The 18,093-nt window shown below is 39.0% G+C and overlaps 1 protein-coding gene across 1 annotated transcript in view; it reads left to right on the top strand.

The window, feature by feature from the left end:
* CERT1 (ceramide transporter 1) overlaps positions 1–18,093 on the top strand; it is a 101,190-nt gene that overhangs the window by 7,925 nt on the left and 75,172 nt on the right. The window contains exon 3 of the mRNA XM_049768792.1: positions 14,977–15,093. Within this exon, the coding sequence (XP_049624749.1) occupies positions 14,977–15,093 (117 nt within the window). The remainder of the gene's footprint in view (positions 1–14,976; positions 15,094–18,093) is intronic.

Here is an 18,093-nt window from a genome sequence, read left to right as displayed (position 1 = left end):
CAAGGCAAATGCCTTACGGCTGTTCAATTGCTCTGCCCCCCTCCCCTTTTCAGACCTATCACTTTTGAAGAAGTTAGCTTGTTCATCAAAAGCCTATTTAAATACAAGAGTGTGGGTCCCCGGCATCCCAAGGGTCCCTGTGCCAGAGAAACCCCTGAATATTACCAGGTGTGACCCCAAAACAATATAGGCATATTCCTCCCAAACATCAATAAATTCAAATCCCCCCCCCCATACTTTGGAGGTCTCCCCAAACCAAAACAAATATCTTATTTATATTGGGGTACTGGGTCATACTGGCAATATTCAAGGATTATTTCTGACTGTTTAGAAGTGAACCTAAGTAGAATTTTGGGAACCATAAGTGCTTCTAGGGACTGAACTGGGGCACATAACAAGCAGAAAGAGTTTTAAGACCTGTACTATTATTCTGGTTCCTAACATCATAAATATTTTAAATGTCATAAAATTATGGGTATTGATTTGTTTATTCTCTGAGGGTTTATTTTTCCTTTTGTTTTGGTTTTTGGGCCATAACTGGTAGCGCTCAGGGTTACTCCTAGCTCTGTGCTCAGAAATTGCTCCTGGCAAGTTTGGGGGACCATATGAGATGCTGGGAATCTAACCCAGGTCCATCCCAGGTCAGCCGCGTGCAAGGCAAATGCCCTACTGCTATGCTTTCTCTCTGGCTCCTATTCTCTGAGATTCTGAGATTTTGAACTAAATTTTTTTTTTTTTTTTTTTTTGGTTTTTGGTTTTTGGGTCACACCCAGTAGCTCTCGGGTTACTCCTGGCTTTGTGTTTAGAAATCGCTCCTGGCAGACTCTGGGGACCATATGGAATGCTGGGAATTGAACCTGGGTCTGTCCTGTTTTGGCTGCATGCACAGCAAACACCCTACTGTTGTGCTATTGTTTCAGCTACTGAACTAATATTTTAAATGCTCAACCTAAAACAATCAACTTAGATAGTAATAATAGGGCAGATAAATTCACTAGTGACTTCTTTTAAAACCCTAATAGAAGACTATTGCTAAGCCTTTCAGGCTGTTCCAGGAAGTTGAAGAAACAAAATAATTAAGACTGATATTCTTGGAGACCAGAGCAATAGCAATACCAATAGTGGCAGGGCATTTGCCTTGCATGTGGTCAACCCGGGATGGACCTGTTTTGGTTCCCAGCATCCCACATGGTCTCCTGACCATGCCAGGAGCAATATCTGAGCACAGAGCCCCAAAACCAAAATAAATAAACAAATAAATGTTAAAAAATAAAGACTGATATTCTTGATAAACAGTTGCAAAGTTATTTAATAAAATTGATCCTAGCAACTCATCAAAAAGATCATATACATCACAACAAAGCAAGGATGATTCATCCCTTGTTTGCAAGGATAGTGTGATGTAATGCAAATTAATCAACATAATACATCATATCAATAAAAGAGAAAGAAATAATTCATATGATTATGAAGTAGATACTAAGAAAGCATTTAACAAGATCCAGCAACCACTTATGATAAAAAAAAACTTTGAGGAGGGGCCCGGAGAGATAGCACAGCGGTGTTTGCCTTGCAAGCAGCCGATCCAGGACCAAAGGTGGTTGGTTCGAATCCCAGAGTCCCTTATGGTCCCCCGTGCCTGCCAGGAGCTATTTCTGAGCAGACAGCCAGGAGTAACCCTTGAGTACCGCCAGGTGTGGCCCAAAAACCAAAAAAAAAAAAAAAAAAACCTTTGAGGAAAAGGGATTTGAAGAAACTCCCCTTAATATAGTCAAAGCAACTTACTACTCATAGCAAACATTATACACAATTAAGGGAAAACTAAAGACCTTCCAAGGTCAGGCACATGACAAGGTTACCTACCTCACCACTTCTAGTCAATATAGTACTGGAAGTAATTTCCATAGCAATTAGGTAAGAAAAATATATCAAGGGCATCCAGATAAGAAAGTACTTGTCCTAGCAATGAGGTAAGAAAAAGATAGCGTGGGGCCCGGAAGGTGGCGCTAGAGGTAAGGTGTCTGCCTTGCAAGCACTAGCATAGGACAGACCCCGGTTCCATCCCCCCGTGACTCATATGGTCGCCCCTAAGCCAGGGGCGATTTCTGAGCACTTAGCCAGGAGTAACCCCTGAGAGTCAAATGGGTGTGGCCCAAAAACAAAAACAAAAAAACAAAAAAAAAGAAAGTAAAAGATAGCATCAAGGGCATCTAGATATCAGGCTCTCAGTATTCGCAGATGACATGATACTATATTTAGAAAATCCAAAGGGCTACCAAATATTCATAGAAACAATAGATTTGATGAATAAAGTGGCAGGCTACAAAATTAATATCCAAAACTGCAGGGCTTTTGTAAATACATAAAATAGAGATTAAAGAAACAATCTCATTCACAATTGTGCTTCAGAAATCAAGTACCTAAGAATCAGCTTAACTAAAGAGATAAAAAAACCTATGCAAAGAAAATACAAAACTTCTTTAAGGAAAAGAAAAGCAAACATGAGATAGAAACACATTTTTGCTCATATAACATAAAAACAGCTATACTCCTGATAGCATTGTCCAGATTTATTTCAGTCCCTCTAAGGCAGTGCTTCTCAATTATTTTCTGTCATGCCCGCTAGGAAGAAAACATTTTTTTTGTTTGTTTTTTTGGCCACACCCAATGACGCTCAGGAGTTACTCCTGGCTATGTGCTCAGAAATCACTGCTGGCTTGGGGGACCATTATGGGACACGGTTTGTCCTTACTTACAATGGGACGCAGACACCTTACTGCTTGCGCCACCACTCCAGCCTCACCAGGAGCAATTTCTGAGTGCAGAGTCAGGAGTAATTCCTGAGCACTTCCAAATGTGGCCCCAAAACAAATTAAAAAAAAAAAAGTAGGGGGCCAGTGAGGTGGCGCTAGAGGTAAGGTGTCTGCCTTGCAAGCGCTAGCCAAAAAAGGACCATGGTCTGATCCCCTGGCGTCCCATATGGTCCCCCAAGCCAGGGGCAATCTCTGAGCGCTTAGCCAGGAGTAACCCCTGAGCATCTAACGGGTGTCGCCCGAAAAACCAAAAAAAAAAAAAAAAAAAAAAAGTAGAACCAAGAAAATTTAATTATGAATATGTACACTGAGTAACATATTCAATAAAATTTTTAGTTAAGTGTATTTGCTAAGGGGTAATGTATATAATTTCTATTATAAATTAAGTATTATCAAGGGGCCAGAGTAATAGTAACAAGTTAAGGTGCTTGCCTTACATGCCATCAACTCAAGTTGGTTCTCCAGCATTGGCATATGGTTAGATTGAGAATGCAGAGATTGGAAGTTTAACTTAAAGTATTTTAAGTTTTTAAATTAAAATTTAAATTGTTTAAGATTAAACAGTTTTATTTAGGAAATTGGCTGGGAGAGGGGTTGGAAAGCTTTTATTCATTCATTTCCATAATTCCCAAATGTAAAAAAGAAGAGAAAACCATTTTGTTACATTTTAAAGTTTATAATGAATTCTTAAGATTTTCTTTCTGTATATTTTCCTGATGGATTTCAAGTTAGCCTTACAAACAACATGAAAACAAAGTGAAAACAGATAGGCAGTCAAGGGCCCTGGCATTTAGATTAACTCTAGGAACCTATTCTTTGGTTCTGATCTCCTTAAACTATTAATGATTTTGTCAATTAGCTTTAGTTTTTGGTTGAGTTGGAAGCCACTGAAGTTAAGTTGAACTATTATATGCGACACAATAAACTATTATATTTCACATGATACCACTTAAGGGCATATCCTTAGTTTTACAGATTCAGAGTGAGAGTTCATATAATGGGCGAAAATGAGTCATTTGAATAGAAAATTTGAGAAGAGAAAGGAATGTGAAAAGAGGTTACTGGTTAAGAAGTCAATGAACACCCTCCCTTCTGGACTAGTTTTTGTAATTAGGATTAGGGAGGAGTAAAAGAGAGAAGTGGTTTGGAGACAGGGAGCAGAGAATTGATTAAACCTGCATTGAATCTTATCAGTCTCTATGTGGATTTTGCTCTATATCTATTTCTGCTGAATGAGATTGGAAAATCATTGGAAGTTTGAGGGAAATAATAAGTTGGTCCTTTGTAATAGAATCACGTTGGACTGCTATTAATTGTGTTAATACTTTTGTTGCAGGTGTGAAAAGTGCTATCTACCCCCAAAATAGGGCCCCCTTAGTTCCCTTGCCAGTTATATTGCAGGTGATTTATATGACATTGAAATCAGGAAAGGTAGCCTCAAGAAAAGAGTGAGCAGTCAGAACTATCTCCCGAACAACAGAGGGCGTGGCCCCTCAAAAAAATGTGGGAATGCCAAGAAAAACGTAAGCTAGAGAGAATGAGATAGAGAACAAAGGGGGAAGAGAACACATGCTCTTAAAAATGGGCTTCTCCAGAGGGGAAAAAATAGAGAGAACACATCTCAGGTTTAGATGCTAGTCTATGAATTCTGTTTGTCCTTACAGTTTGGATTTTTTCCAAACTAACTCCATCCACCTGGATTAGTCTGTTGCTAGGGTTATTATCTGGAAGAGTATTGGATTCCTGGAGACCAGTTTTAGTCTTGCTCTACATTTTTGGGGAGTTGATGTTCAGGCTTGGGAGGTGGGGTGGCCACCTTTCTCTGGGTGGACCTTTCTCTTTTCTCTTTCTTAAAAGATCTTTGTAAAATCTCTGCAAAATGTGATCTTCATACCTTTGGGCTACTTTAGGGCTAGTGATTTAGGCAATTTTTTTTCTAAGTTTATATTTCTGCTGCCTGTAATTTGAGGCAGGAATTGGTATAGGAAAATAGAGTAAGACTGTTTAGGAGGTATTGCAAATAAAATAAGAGATAATAATGGTGGCATGGACCCAAATAATAAGAAGAGTACAATGGTGATTACTTGAAGCAATTAATGTTATTTGTAGCCCATTAAAGTGAAGTCAATGGGAGGGTTGACCTCTCTGCCCCACCCACTTTGGCCAGCAGTGCTTGGGAAATGCCTGGTTTACATTAAGTCAATCCTAACTTGATTCGTGGGTCCACTGTCTTTTCTTCCAGAAAAGAATTTCAGGAGGAAGCAAAATTGTGAAGCAAGGTAGATTTTGAGATTTACTTAGAGGAGCTGGATTGATGGTGGTGGGGCATTCGCCTTGCATGCTGCTGACCCGGGTCAGACTCAGCCAGATTTAATCCCCGCCATCCCATGTGGTCCCTTGAGCGTGCCAGGAGCGATTTCTGAGTGCAGAGCTGGCTGTGGCCCCAAAACAAAAACGAAAATAAAAACAAAAAGAAATTTACTTAGAAAGGAGAGGAAAGAAATGGGAATTGTGTTTAATAGAGAACACAAGCCTAGGTAATTCTTACTATTTCCATAAATTACATTTATCTACCTACAATAGTTGGATTCCAGATTTTGATGGTAGAGCTGACAGTTTTAAGATTTGCTGATCTATTCCTTATGGGGTTTGAGATAAATGAAGAGTCAGATGGTTTCAAGGTCTTAGCAACTGGTAGTTAAACATTTACGTAAATGTGGAGGGTCTTCAAGGGAAGTTTGTGAAAAGAGAAAGAATGTCACAATTTGGGGGTGGAGAGAGTATAGTGTATGGTGCTTGCTTATATTGTACATGGCTGAGCCAGGTTTGATTCCTTGCACCCATATGGTCACCTGAGTTCCAAGTGTGAGGGACCCCTTAGTGCAAAACCTGGTGTAAGCATAGCAGGCTGTAACGCATAAATAACCATAACAGAAAGTGCCATTAGAGAAATAACTACACTAACAACTACCATGACAATGTTAAAGAGTGAGAGAAGCTAAATGCTTGTCTCGAATACAGGCAGGGGGAGGAGGGAGATAGGGGCATTGGTGGTGGGAATGTTGCACTGGTGAAGGGGGTGTTCTTTTTTGACTGAAACCTAACTACAATCATGTTTGTAATCATGGTGTTTAAATAAAGATATTAAAAAACAATATTAATAAATAAGTTCAAAAATAACTGAATAAAGTCAGGACTAGAGAGATAGTACAGCTGGTAGAGTACTTGCCTTGCATGCTATTGAACTGGAGGAAGCCATGAGCACAGCCAAAAAAATCAATAAAATTAAATAAAATAAATTACATCAAAAAGAAAGTCACACTTTAGTTTAACCTCTTAATACATACAATATATATATATATACACACAAAAATATATACAAAATATAAAATATATTTTTACAACCAGTTTTCTAAGAGTAGTTTTTTCTATGTAGGTTTGTGTTCTATCATATGTGGTTTATTTATTGAAGGTTGATTTTAAAAAAGGGTTTTAAGAGAGCCTTGTTTATTTCAAAGCTATATTGTAAGAATAAAACTACATACTAATGTAATCAGTTATTTTGAATGTAGTTCCCATTGAAAAAAAATTAAAAAAATGTTTTAAAATAGGGTCTTGAGAAGTAACTCAAATAGTTGAATCTGGGTTTTATCTCCAGCACTACACTGTATTGGCCCTCTGAGCACCACCCCCCACTATACACAACATCTCTAGGTATGATAGCATTTGAGTATAATTGCTTTCCATAGTGTTAAAGTAATTCTACATTTTTTGACAGTCCTCTTAGCTAATAATTGCATGTTATTACCCCTGCTTTATTGAACAGAAATTAGTGTTAAAATTTTAAGTAGCATGCCTAAAATCATAAAAGACTTTATCATCATCTCTGAATCTTTGATAGGCTGAAAATTAGCATGCAATAGAAGATTGCTGCTTATAGATAATGCATACATTATGAGTTGCAGGAAGACCTCAATTGGTAATTAGTAGATGTTAAAATCAGGAGATAGGAAGTTCTGATTTAGATATCTGAAGTTCAGATCTTTCCTGAACTTTCTTCAACAAATTCTGGAAAAAATGGAAAGTATAATTCCCAAAGGTTGTTAATCTTGTGGTTGAAAGTACCTTAGTGTTACTTATTTAGAATGGTGGTGTTCTTGAGGGAAAGAGAAGGGTGGTTTGGGCTCTTCCTTTTCAAATCTCTACCCACCCCCCCATTTGATATTTGTTTGTATTTGATATTTATTTGTTTAGTGTATGTGTGTGTTTGCGTACAGTTAAGATTTGAGAAGGTAGGGAATAGGTTTTTGTATTCGAGGCAGAGGCTGGAAAAAAATCACATTTTACAGGTTTAATTGTTACTAGTCATTAAGAATGTTTTATTGTGGTGCCATGAGGAAACTTAGATGATCATTTGATTTCTCTTGGAGTTCTTAGGGTAACATATATCAAAAAATTGTATTGTGTTACATTTACTCCTCAATACAAATTATTAAACTGGCATAATGGTATGTTGACTGATGCATGTATAAATGTTTTTTTTTTTGTGTGTGTGTGTGTTTTTTGGGCAGTGCTCAGGGGTTATTCCTGGCTCCAGGCTCAGGCAGGCACGGGGGACCATATGGGATACCGGGATTCAACTGATGACCTCCTGCATGAAAGGCAAACACCTTACCTCCATGCTATCTCTCCAGCCCCTAAATATCTTATAAATATGATTGGTCCCAACTTTATCTCCCCAGGATCTGACGCTGGATCTGTTCAGTTTCATTCCCTGTTATCACAACTGCCAAAAGTGATTACTCAGCATGGAACCAAGAGTAAGCTCTGAAAACTTCTATGTATCTTGCAGTTCTTCCCCACCCCTCAAATAGATTTCGAGGGACAATCCATTTATATTTGTATTTGTTTTAGGTCATGCCCAGCAATGCTCCTTGACTTTTGGGTCACACCCGGCAGAGCTCAGTGGTTAATCCTGGCTCTACGCTCAGAAATAGCTCCTGGCAGGCTCGGGGGATGCTGGGATTCGAACCACCGTCCTTCTTGCATGAAAGGCAAACACCCTATCTCTATGCTATCTCTCTGGCCCCCGAGCCCCTCTACCTTATTTTTGCTTAAATTACTCCGTAACTTAAATTCTTTTTTCTTTTTTCAGTTTATTTATTGATTGGTTTTTGGGCCACATTCAGCATTGCTCAGGGGTTACTCCTGGCTCTGTGCTCAGAAATCGCTCCTGGCAAGTTCAAAGAACCATATGGGATGCTAGGAATAGAACTAGGTCCGTCCCAGGTCAGCCGCATGCAAGGCAAAAGATCTACTGCTGTGCTATCTCTCCGGCACCAGTAACTTGAATTTTCCTGAAAAGGAATTAGTAGGCTTAGTAAATTTAGGAACCTCTGCCTTAGACAATGAAGAACTTTCCCAAGATCATGCCATCTTTATTAGATTTAATCTATCTAGTTGGCCTTCTTTAATACTTCTGTCCTTATTTGTATAATCCACCTCACAATGAATAATATCTTGTACTCCATTAGAGGAGTACTCCATTTGTAGTAAAGATTTATTTTGCAGATTAGATAAATGCCTAAAATAATTTTTAACTGACTTTCATAATGTACTACAAATATCTTTCTTGGTTGTTAGCTATATTCATCATTAAATTGACAACCCTTTATTTTTTTGACAACCCTTTATTTTTAAAGTAATACTAAATTTTTTTGTTGGGGTCAGACTCAGTAGTGTTCTGAGTGCTTAAAGCTTAAGTTACACTTTTTTCTCTCAAAGTAATTCCTATCCATTATGAAAAACATAAAAAATATAGAGAATTTGAAAGAAAAATTTACCTGTCATTCTAACACTAAGGATCAACCAATTTTTACATTTTGTTCAGTTTATTTTTCTCTTTTAAAAAACGTTTTTTGAAATATTTTTATTTGTATTTATTAGACCTTTATGAAAGTAGGGCACCTGGGGTTCCACTTAACCTTTATTCAACTTCTCAATGAAGAGCTTAACAGAGCTTTGGTACAGTGTCAAAATCAGTACATGGCATTGATTCAATTTGACACTTTATGTCTACTCATATTTTCTTTTAACTTCTATTTTATTTATTCATTATACCTCTTTTAGCTATATTTGCTTTTTATTATTTCTTTTGTATAGTATATCATTTTCTTTCTTAGTTCTGTTAGCTAACTTTCTATCATCTGCTGTTGTCGTCTTTTAAAAATGTTTAGTCTTTTTGTACCTGAGATTAGATCATGTAGTATATCTGCTACCTCAGAGATTTTCATTGGGGGACGGAGAGATAGCACAGTGCTATGGCATTTGTCTTGCATGTGGCCCACCTGCGAGGGACTGGTCTGTGGAACTAACTAGTCTGTTTGATTTCCGACATCCCATATGGCCCCCCAGCTTACCAGAGGTGATTTCTGAGTGCAAAGCCAGGAGTGACTCCTGAGCGCTGTCGGGTGTGGCCCATGAACCAATCAATCAATCAATAAAGTTTTAAAAGAAAATAAAAAAAAAAGATTTTCATTTAGTTTGATCTTTATCTTTGCTTTGTTTCTTTTAGTGGAGTTGAGAATTGAAGCTTCCAAGTAGTGTCCAGCGGTGGGGGTTGGGGGTAGAAATTCCCTGAAATAGTCACTCAATCTAAGATCCAGTTCAATACTAGGCCATACCAAACACCATCCTGATAGTGCTTGATGGCTTCCATACTACTCTGTTGGTACTTAGGGGCCTTCAGGACTCCATCTGATGTGCTTGGGTAGGTGATGTATAAGGAATTGAATGGGGTTTGTGCTCCTGACTCAGTCTTGTTCTATTTTCCTGGCCTCTCTTGTTTGTTTTTGGCCATTGTTAAGGTTAGGACTGGGGGGACAATTAGTGAGGGACTAATCTCAATTCTAAAATTGGACACCATCAAAATTTATACAGGGATCAGAGTTATAGTAGCAGTTAAGAGTGCTGCCACCATGGCCAACCCAGGTTTAATCTCTGGCATCTTATATGCTCCCCTGCCAGGAATATTTCCTGAATATAGAGCCAGTAGTAACCGCTGAGTATCTCTAGATATGACTCAAAATCAAAGAAACAACCCAAAGCCTAGTACATTATTATAAATGGTATTTTAATGCTATACATACAAATATTTATATAATTTGTGAGGATACTAATCTGTGCTCAGTGATTACTACTGGCTCCGTGCTCAGGGGTTATTCCTGGTGGAGCTTGGAGAACTATATGGGTTGCCAGGGATCTAACCTGGGTCAACTACATGCAAGATAAACACCTTATCTATTGTACTATCTCTTTGATCCCCCCCCCCCAGTGCAATACTTTTTTAGATTTTATTGATTGATTGATTGGTTGGTTGGTTGGTTTTTGGACCACAACCAGGGGCGCTCAGGGTTTACTCCTGGCTCTGCATTTAGATCACCCCTGCCAGGCTGGGGGGGAACCATAAGGGATGCCAGGAGTTGAACCGGTTCCCTCCTGGATTAGCTGCATGCAGGGCAAACACCCTACTGCTGTGCTATCTCTCTGGCCCCTCAATGCAATATTTTTTTTTTTTTTCAAAAAATCAATTGGTACATGAGAAGAATATGAAGATTATAAAAAAAAGCTAGGGTTAATTATGATTCACTGAAGAAAGATACCTAACTTTTTTGATGGGGGAGAATGTGTGTGATGAGATGTTTATTATCTAGACACCAAATTATTTTAATAATATATTTATTTAAACACCATGATTACAAACAAGTTTGTAGTTGGTTTTCAGTTGTAGAAAACAACATCCCCCTTCACCAGTGCAACATTCCCACCACCAATGCCTCCCATTTCTCTCCTCCCCACTTCCCACCTGTATTCGAGACAGGCATTCTATTTTTTTCACTCATTACCATTGTCATGATAATTGTTGGTGTAGTTATTTTTCTAACTGCACTCACCACTGTTTGTGGTGAGCTTCACATCGAGAGCTGGTCCTTCCAGCCCTCATCTCTATTGTCACTGAGCATTATTACAATAATGTCTTTTGTTTTTCTTAAAACCCATAGATGAGTGAGACTATTCTTTCTCTCTCTCCTCTCTCTCTCGCTCTCTCTCACTCTCTCTCACTCTCTCTCTCTCTCTCTCTGACTTATTTCACTCAGCATAATAGTTTCCATCATAATAGTTTCCATGTCCATCCATGTATAGGAAAATTTCATGACTTCATCTCTCCTGATGGCTGCATAGTATTCCATTGTGTATATGTACCACAGTTTGTTTAACCACTCATTTGTTGTTGGGCATCTGGGTTGTTTCCAGATTCTCGCTATTGTAAATAGCGCTAAAATGAATCTAGGTGTTGTTTGGGTTCAGCTTGGTATAAAAATCTACAAGAAAATGTCTTGCCTGGGATAAAAGCTCAGGTCAGAACCAGGGCACAGAGATGATGGTGCCTGACACTCTTGCACCTAAATACACTAGCAATATAATATAGCACCAATTCTTTTTGTACAGGCATACAAAAAAAGGGGAAATTTTATGTATAGAAACGAGCTCTTATCTACTAGGGATAAGAACTCATACATTTTACAATACAGGGACACCTTGAACATATGCCATGTTGTCCCAACTTAGACTCCATGTGATTAGACAGCGACCGTCCAAACCTGAACCCTAGATCTCAGACATAGACCGACATAGTTCTCTGCAACAGCTCCAGGAACCAAACTCCCTCTGGGACATTCTTAATACTGCTCCGACACCAACACATGCCAGATTTGATATGACATCCTGACAATGAGTAAATGGCAACAACTTGATCTAAGAGCAAGTTGTCTTACCTTCCCATCATAAGATGAAACCAGAAGACATGCCATCCTTTGATCTGTGCAAAAGCCAAGATCACGAACTATAGAAGATTGACTGTGTTAAACATGACTGGGCAGAACTTATCCTGGACCAATAAAAAAGTCCCTAGTCTAGGCTTTGGCCTATGATCTGTACAACAACTAAGATCTCTAATTCCAGAGGTCTGACTGTGACAACTGCAATCGAGCAGAACTTCTGGAAACATAATGAAAAACTCCATCCTAGGCTTTGACCTAGGATCCGTACAGAAACCAAGACCACCAACTACAGAAGACAGATTAAAACAACAGTGATGGAACAGAACTTCTAGAACCATAAGGAAAGATTCCATCCTATGATCTGTGTAAATACCAAGACCTCTAGTTACAGAGGCCTGATCTCTTCATCATGACTGAGCGGATAGTTTCCCGATACTCTAAAAGGACCTAGGGGAGAGTAAAGGAACAGGTATGGAACCTGAATTATGCACATGACAGTATACTTCAGAGGTGGAGAAACCCTGTATCTCTTAGGCCAAAGGAATTCCCTTTCTAATCTCGCAATATTTACTGTGCCTATGCCAAAAAAAAAAAAGCACAAATTAAATTTTTTATTGTTGTTGTTTTTCTTTTTTGCTTTTGTTTTTTATGTTTTGAGCTTTGTTTTTTTTTTTTTTTTTTCCAGGACTGGGATTATTGTTTGGTTGTTGCATTTATTGCTGTGGTGCTTTTCAGGTTTTTAGTTTGATTTTTTTTTTTTAAGTATTGTTGCTATGTTTTCCTTTCTTTTCCCCTTTCTTCTCTTAAACAGATATTTATAGCCTCTAGAAGGACTCCTCCCATTTTTGCTTGTTGATTTTTTGCCCCCTCCCTTTTTTTTCTTCTTTCCTTCAAATAGAACCACATAACTTGAACCATCTTGTTCTGCCTCACAAACTGAGGGGGAAATAATGGAGGTTGAGTAGAAATAAAAAATGATCAGACTTAGGTACCAAATTCAAAGCTAATGACAACAGGATCAATACCCAGTCTATAACAAGCTCCACACAGAGGGGACCACTTATACTAGCATCCCTGGGAGCAAAGGAGGAGGATATGGGATGCATGTTGGGGACAGTGGGGAGGAGAGGGAGGACAACATTGGTGGTGGGAATGCCCCTGATTCAATGTCACTATATACCTAAAATTTTACTGTGAAAGGGCCCGGAGAGATAGCACAGTGGCGTTTGCCTTGCAAGCAGCCGATCCAGGACCAAAGGTGGTTGGTTCGAATCCCGGTGTCCCATATGGTCCCCCGTGCCTGCCAGGAGCTGTTTCTGAGCAGACAGCCAGGAGTAACCCCTGAGCATCGCCGGGTGTGCCCCCCCCCCCCCCAAAAAAAAACCCAAAATTTACTGTGAATGATTTGTAATCTACTTTGGTCAAAATAAAAATTATTATAAAAAATGAATCTAGGTGTGCAGAAGGTATTTTTGTATTGTGTTTTTGTGTTCCTAGGGTACATCCTTAGTGGTATAGCTGGATCATATGGGAGCTCAATTTCCAGTTTTATAAATACTGTTTTCCTTTTTTTTTTTTTCCTTTTGTTTTTTGTTTTTGGCCAGTGGTGCTCGGGTTACTTCTGGCTATGAGCTCAGAAATCGCTCCTGGCTTAGGGTACCATGTAGGACGCTGGGGGATAGAACCAGTGTCAGCAGTGTGCAAGGCAAATGTTACCACTGCGCCACCCCTCAATTTCCAGTTTTTTGAGGGATCTCCATATTGTTTTCCATAAAGGCTGAACTAGATGGCATTCCCATCAGCAGTGAATGAGAGTTCCTTTCTTCCCACATCCCCATCAGCACTGATCTTGTTTTTTTGTGTGTGATGTAGACAACAGTTTTTAAGTATATTTCGTTAGCAAACTTGTTTCCTTTGCCCTGTAGACTAATTTTCTCTTTTTCCCACTTCTTTTTTGAAGTGGGTGGAGGAGGCTTAAGGTTTCTGTTTGTTAACAGGCAGTATATCATCTGCCCATTGCTGTTGTCACTCTTCTATGTTACCTCCCCTCAGATGTTGGTGATAGTGAGGGCCACATCTATGCACTTGATTTTGTCGAATTATCTATTTAGCCCTCTTTCAATGTGTTGTAAGTGAAGACTTAAAACAATGTATCAAAAAGTTGATGTTTTCACCAATTTATGTTTACCCTTTCCTTTTTTTGTTACTGTTTTTTTTTGGGGGGGGAGGGGAGGCCTGTAATGCTCAGGGTTTATTTCTGGCTTTGCACTAAGGAATTACTCCTGGTACATGTAGGGGACATTATGAGATGCCGAGATCAAATCTGGGTTGGCCACATGTGAGGCAAGTATTTTCTCTCTCCAGCCCTCCCTTTTTTCTTTTCTTTCTATAATGACCCTTGTTTACAGCATTTTAGTGGTAATACGTTCTTAGTTGCAGTGAGGAATTGCATAGTGAGAGCTTAGCTACAGTGTACACATTTTATTATAATGTCTGGAGATTGCACTTCATGATCGGGGTTCCAAACAGCAGAGCCTGGAGTACATGGGACATAGTCTTACCATCCCCATGCTTGTAGGGCAGATACACCACTGCTTAACTATCCCCAGCAGTAATTTTAGGAATTTACATTTTGATATGGACTAATATACTTTTTTACTGTAATTTTGTTAGAGGTTTCTTTATTTTTACATTTCATTGAGAACTTGCCCTGTTCTTACTAACAAAGCTACACAAAAGCCAAGAAGTTAATTTTTTGTTTGTCATGAAAATTTTACTTAAATACTATAAATAAGAATAAATGTAGTATATGTCTCTAAATAAAATTGATCCTTTTACAGATTTTGTGTACATGGAATTAAAAGGAGGGAGAGCTTTTGGGCCTGGGTGATGTTTTGTATGTTGAAGGCCTGAGTTTTATCCCCAGCATAATCCAGTCCCCTGGGCACCAACCTGAGCAATTCCAAATGCCGCTCCACCCTACCAAGGAAAAGAAAAATCAAGGCCTTAGACATACAAGACGTTCATACACTGAGCTATATAGCCTCAGATTAGTGGTGGTACCAGTGGTTAAGCTAACTCAAAACATTTGATGAGAAGTGCTAGCTGTTTAAAAAAAAAAAAAGTGTTTTGATTGTGTTAACTTATTTGTAGGATTAGTAAATGAAATTTAGTTTTGGTAATTACGTCTTTATTGTATTCCTTATTTGTTAGAATTTGAAAAAAGGTTTTTTTTTTTTTTAAGTCAGGCTGACTTTGTAGATGTTTTTTACTATAGAAGATAGCACATTGGAGTTTATAATTTTCTACTTTTATCCTCACAGCCCCATGATTTTGATGAATGCCGATTTGATATTAGTGTAAATGATAGTGTTTGGTATCTTCGAGCTCAGGACCCAGATCATAGACAGCAGTGGATTGATGCCATTGAACAACACAAGGTAAGATTTTCGTTGTTACCTGAAGCAAGAAATTGATAGTAACTTAAAGAAAATTGTGATCTGAAACACGTTACTGAAGAATTGAACATATATTTGGAAAAAATTAAAACTCTACTGCTATAAATTTTGGGCCATACCCACTGGTGCTCTGGGCTTATTCCTGGTTCTGCACTCAGACCTACCTGCTTTAACCCCAGAATAATTTTATTTCTACCACTTAAGCTGCTGGACTAAGGGAGTTGATTTGATAAGATTTGTAAAAACAAACAAAAAAATAGAATTGTAATTGTTAATTATAACCAAATATGCTCCATTGTGAAAATATCTTTTTAAAAAGGTTAGAGAACTCTATGGTATACAAAGTTATTGACACTTGAGTTTTCGGCATATAATAGTTTAACACCAGTCTTACCACCAGTGTCAGCTCTCATCATCAGTGCTTCCATGCTCAGTTAATCCCTATCCTCCACTCACTATGTAAAACATTTTGATTTTCATATTTAGGATTTCCTTCATAATAATTGCCTTCTATATAGCTAGAAAAGATTTCTGAAATAGCAAAAGACTATAAAATTCCAGTATTTAAGAGCTCCATTATTAATTCTGCGGTCATCTGTAATCATTTGGATAAAGTCTGTTTTGTTTGTTTTGGCCACACCAGTGGTACTCAGGGCTTACTTCTGGCTCTGTACTCAAGAATTACTTCTGGTGGGCTTGGGAGAACTGTAGAGGGTGCCAGGAATTGAACCCACATTGACTACATGCAAGGCAAATACCCTACTCAATGTACTATGGCTCTGGCCCTTTTTTGGATAATGTAAACATTTATCAATCACCTAGTTTTATAAGTATGGAGCTAAGTGTACAAAGGGGCTTGAGCGGTGGCACAGCGATAGGGCATTTGCCTTGCACATGTCTGACCTACGATGGACCGAGGTTTGATCCCCCGGTATCCCAAATGTTTCCCCAAGCCGGGTGTGGCCCAAACCCCCCCCAAAAAAATTCTTATTTATTTTTGGTTTGGAGCCACACCCAGCAGTGTTAAGGGTTTACTCTTGGCTCTGCACTCAATTGTTACTCCTGGATGTGCTTGTATGGGATGCCAAGAAAGAACCCAGGTTGGCCACATGCAAGGCAGAACATTCTGTCTACTGTACTCACTTCAGCCATAATCTTAGTAGTATTTAAAAATTATATAAGAAGTCAAATTCTATAGTTTAAAACCAGTCTTTGGAATAAGTAGTACATAGAATAATGACATAAGATATTAATAAATCTGCATTTGCAGATAATAGATTCTGTAAAATAAGGAATACAGAAAGTTACAAATGACCATGTCTTTGCTGAGTTCAATTTAAGAGAACTTTGTGCTTATTCATGGGCATGTCTTTACTTGTTTACTTGGGTTATCTTCCTCACCTAGCCCCAGCTCTGAAGCACACTTACAAGAAAAACCAGTCAGGCTAGGGATACCACAAGCACTTTTCTTTTTCTCTTTTTGTTTGGTTTTTGGGCCACACCAGGCGGCACCCAGGGGTTGTTCCTGGCTCTGCACTCAGAACTTTCCCTGGCTGGCTGGGGGGTGGGGGGGACTATATGGGATGCCAGGAATCAAACTCAGGTCTGTCCTGGGTTAGCTGCATGCAAGGCAAATGTCCTACCACTATGGTATCTCTCCGGCTCCAATCTTGATATTTTTTTATGAGTTAACTTTTTTTTGGTTTTTGGGTCACACCCGGCAGCACCCAGGGGTTACTCCTGGCTCTACGCCAGTGCTTCTCAATTATTTCTGTCATGCCCCCCTAGGAAGAAAACATTTTTACACCCCCCCACACAACTGTAAATAGTATCTTTATTAAAAAAAAACTTTAGGGGCCGGAGAGATAGCATGGAGGTAAGGCATTTGCCTCTCATGCAGAAGGTCATCGGTTCGAATCCCAGCGTCCCATATGGTCCCCCGTGCTTGCTAAGAGCAACTTCTGAGCATGGAGCCAGGAGTAACTCCTGAGCAACTGCCGGGTGAGACCCAAAAACCAAAAAAAAAAAAACTTTAACCTGCAAAAATAAATAAATAAATAAATAAATAAATAAATATATATATATAAAATAATTTGAGCTGATTTTTTAATCAGAGGTGATGTCTGGACTAATGGCTACAATGAGCACGTTTTGCAATGCGTAGCTTTTCGAAGCCGGGTTTGAAGCAGGACACAGCAACTCTCAGCTCTAGAGACATAAACACGGGACTTATGACAGTGTTTGCTGAGGTCAAACTCGCCCCCTTTATAGAGCCTCGCCCCCCCCCTAGGGGAGCGCGCCCCACTATTTGAGAAGCACTGCGCTATGCTCAGAAATCGCTCCTGGCAGGCTCGGGGGACCATATGAAATGCCGGGATTCGAACCACCGCCCTCCTGCATGCAAAGCAAATGCCCTACCTCTATATGCTATCTCTCCAGCCCCATGAGTTAACTTTTATTTTTTTTTCTACCCTCCCCCAACTTTTATTTCTTGATTATTATGACTCTTTCCTACCAGAAAGAAAACTAATCATGTTGCCTTTTTCTCTCCATAAGCTTTATTTGGAACTATATTGTTTTAAAACGTTTTGTGGATCTTAGTTGTCTTATTATTCAAAAAAATCTAAAATTGGATCTAAAATTGGAAAAATAACAAACATAATTTTATTATTATTAGAATGAAATGAGCAGAAATAAAAAAATATCTTAGTGCAGGGCCAGAGTGATAGCACAGCATTTGCCTTGCACCTGGCTGACCCAGGTTTGATCCCTTGCATCCCATATGGTCCCCTGAGTGTGCCAGGAGTAATTTCTTTTTTTTTTTTTTTTTTTTTTTTTTTTTGGTTTTTGGCCCACACCCGTTGACGCTCAGGGGTTACTCCTGGCTATGCACTCAGAAGTCGCTCCTGGCTTGGGGGACCATATGGGACACCGGGGGATCGAACCGCGGTCCTTCCAAGGCTAGCGCAGGCAAGGCAGGCA

The sequence above is a fragment of the Suncus etruscus genome, chromosome 2, assembly GCF_024139225.1.
Source record: "Suncus etruscus isolate mSunEtr1 chromosome 2, mSunEtr1.pri.cur, whole genome shotgun sequence".
Taxonomy (NCBI): Eukaryota; Metazoa; Chordata; class Mammalia; order Eulipotyphla; family Soricidae; genus Suncus; species Suncus etruscus.
Note: the sequence above shows the minus strand (reverse complement) of the source record. Positions and strands in the feature narration are given on the sequence as shown.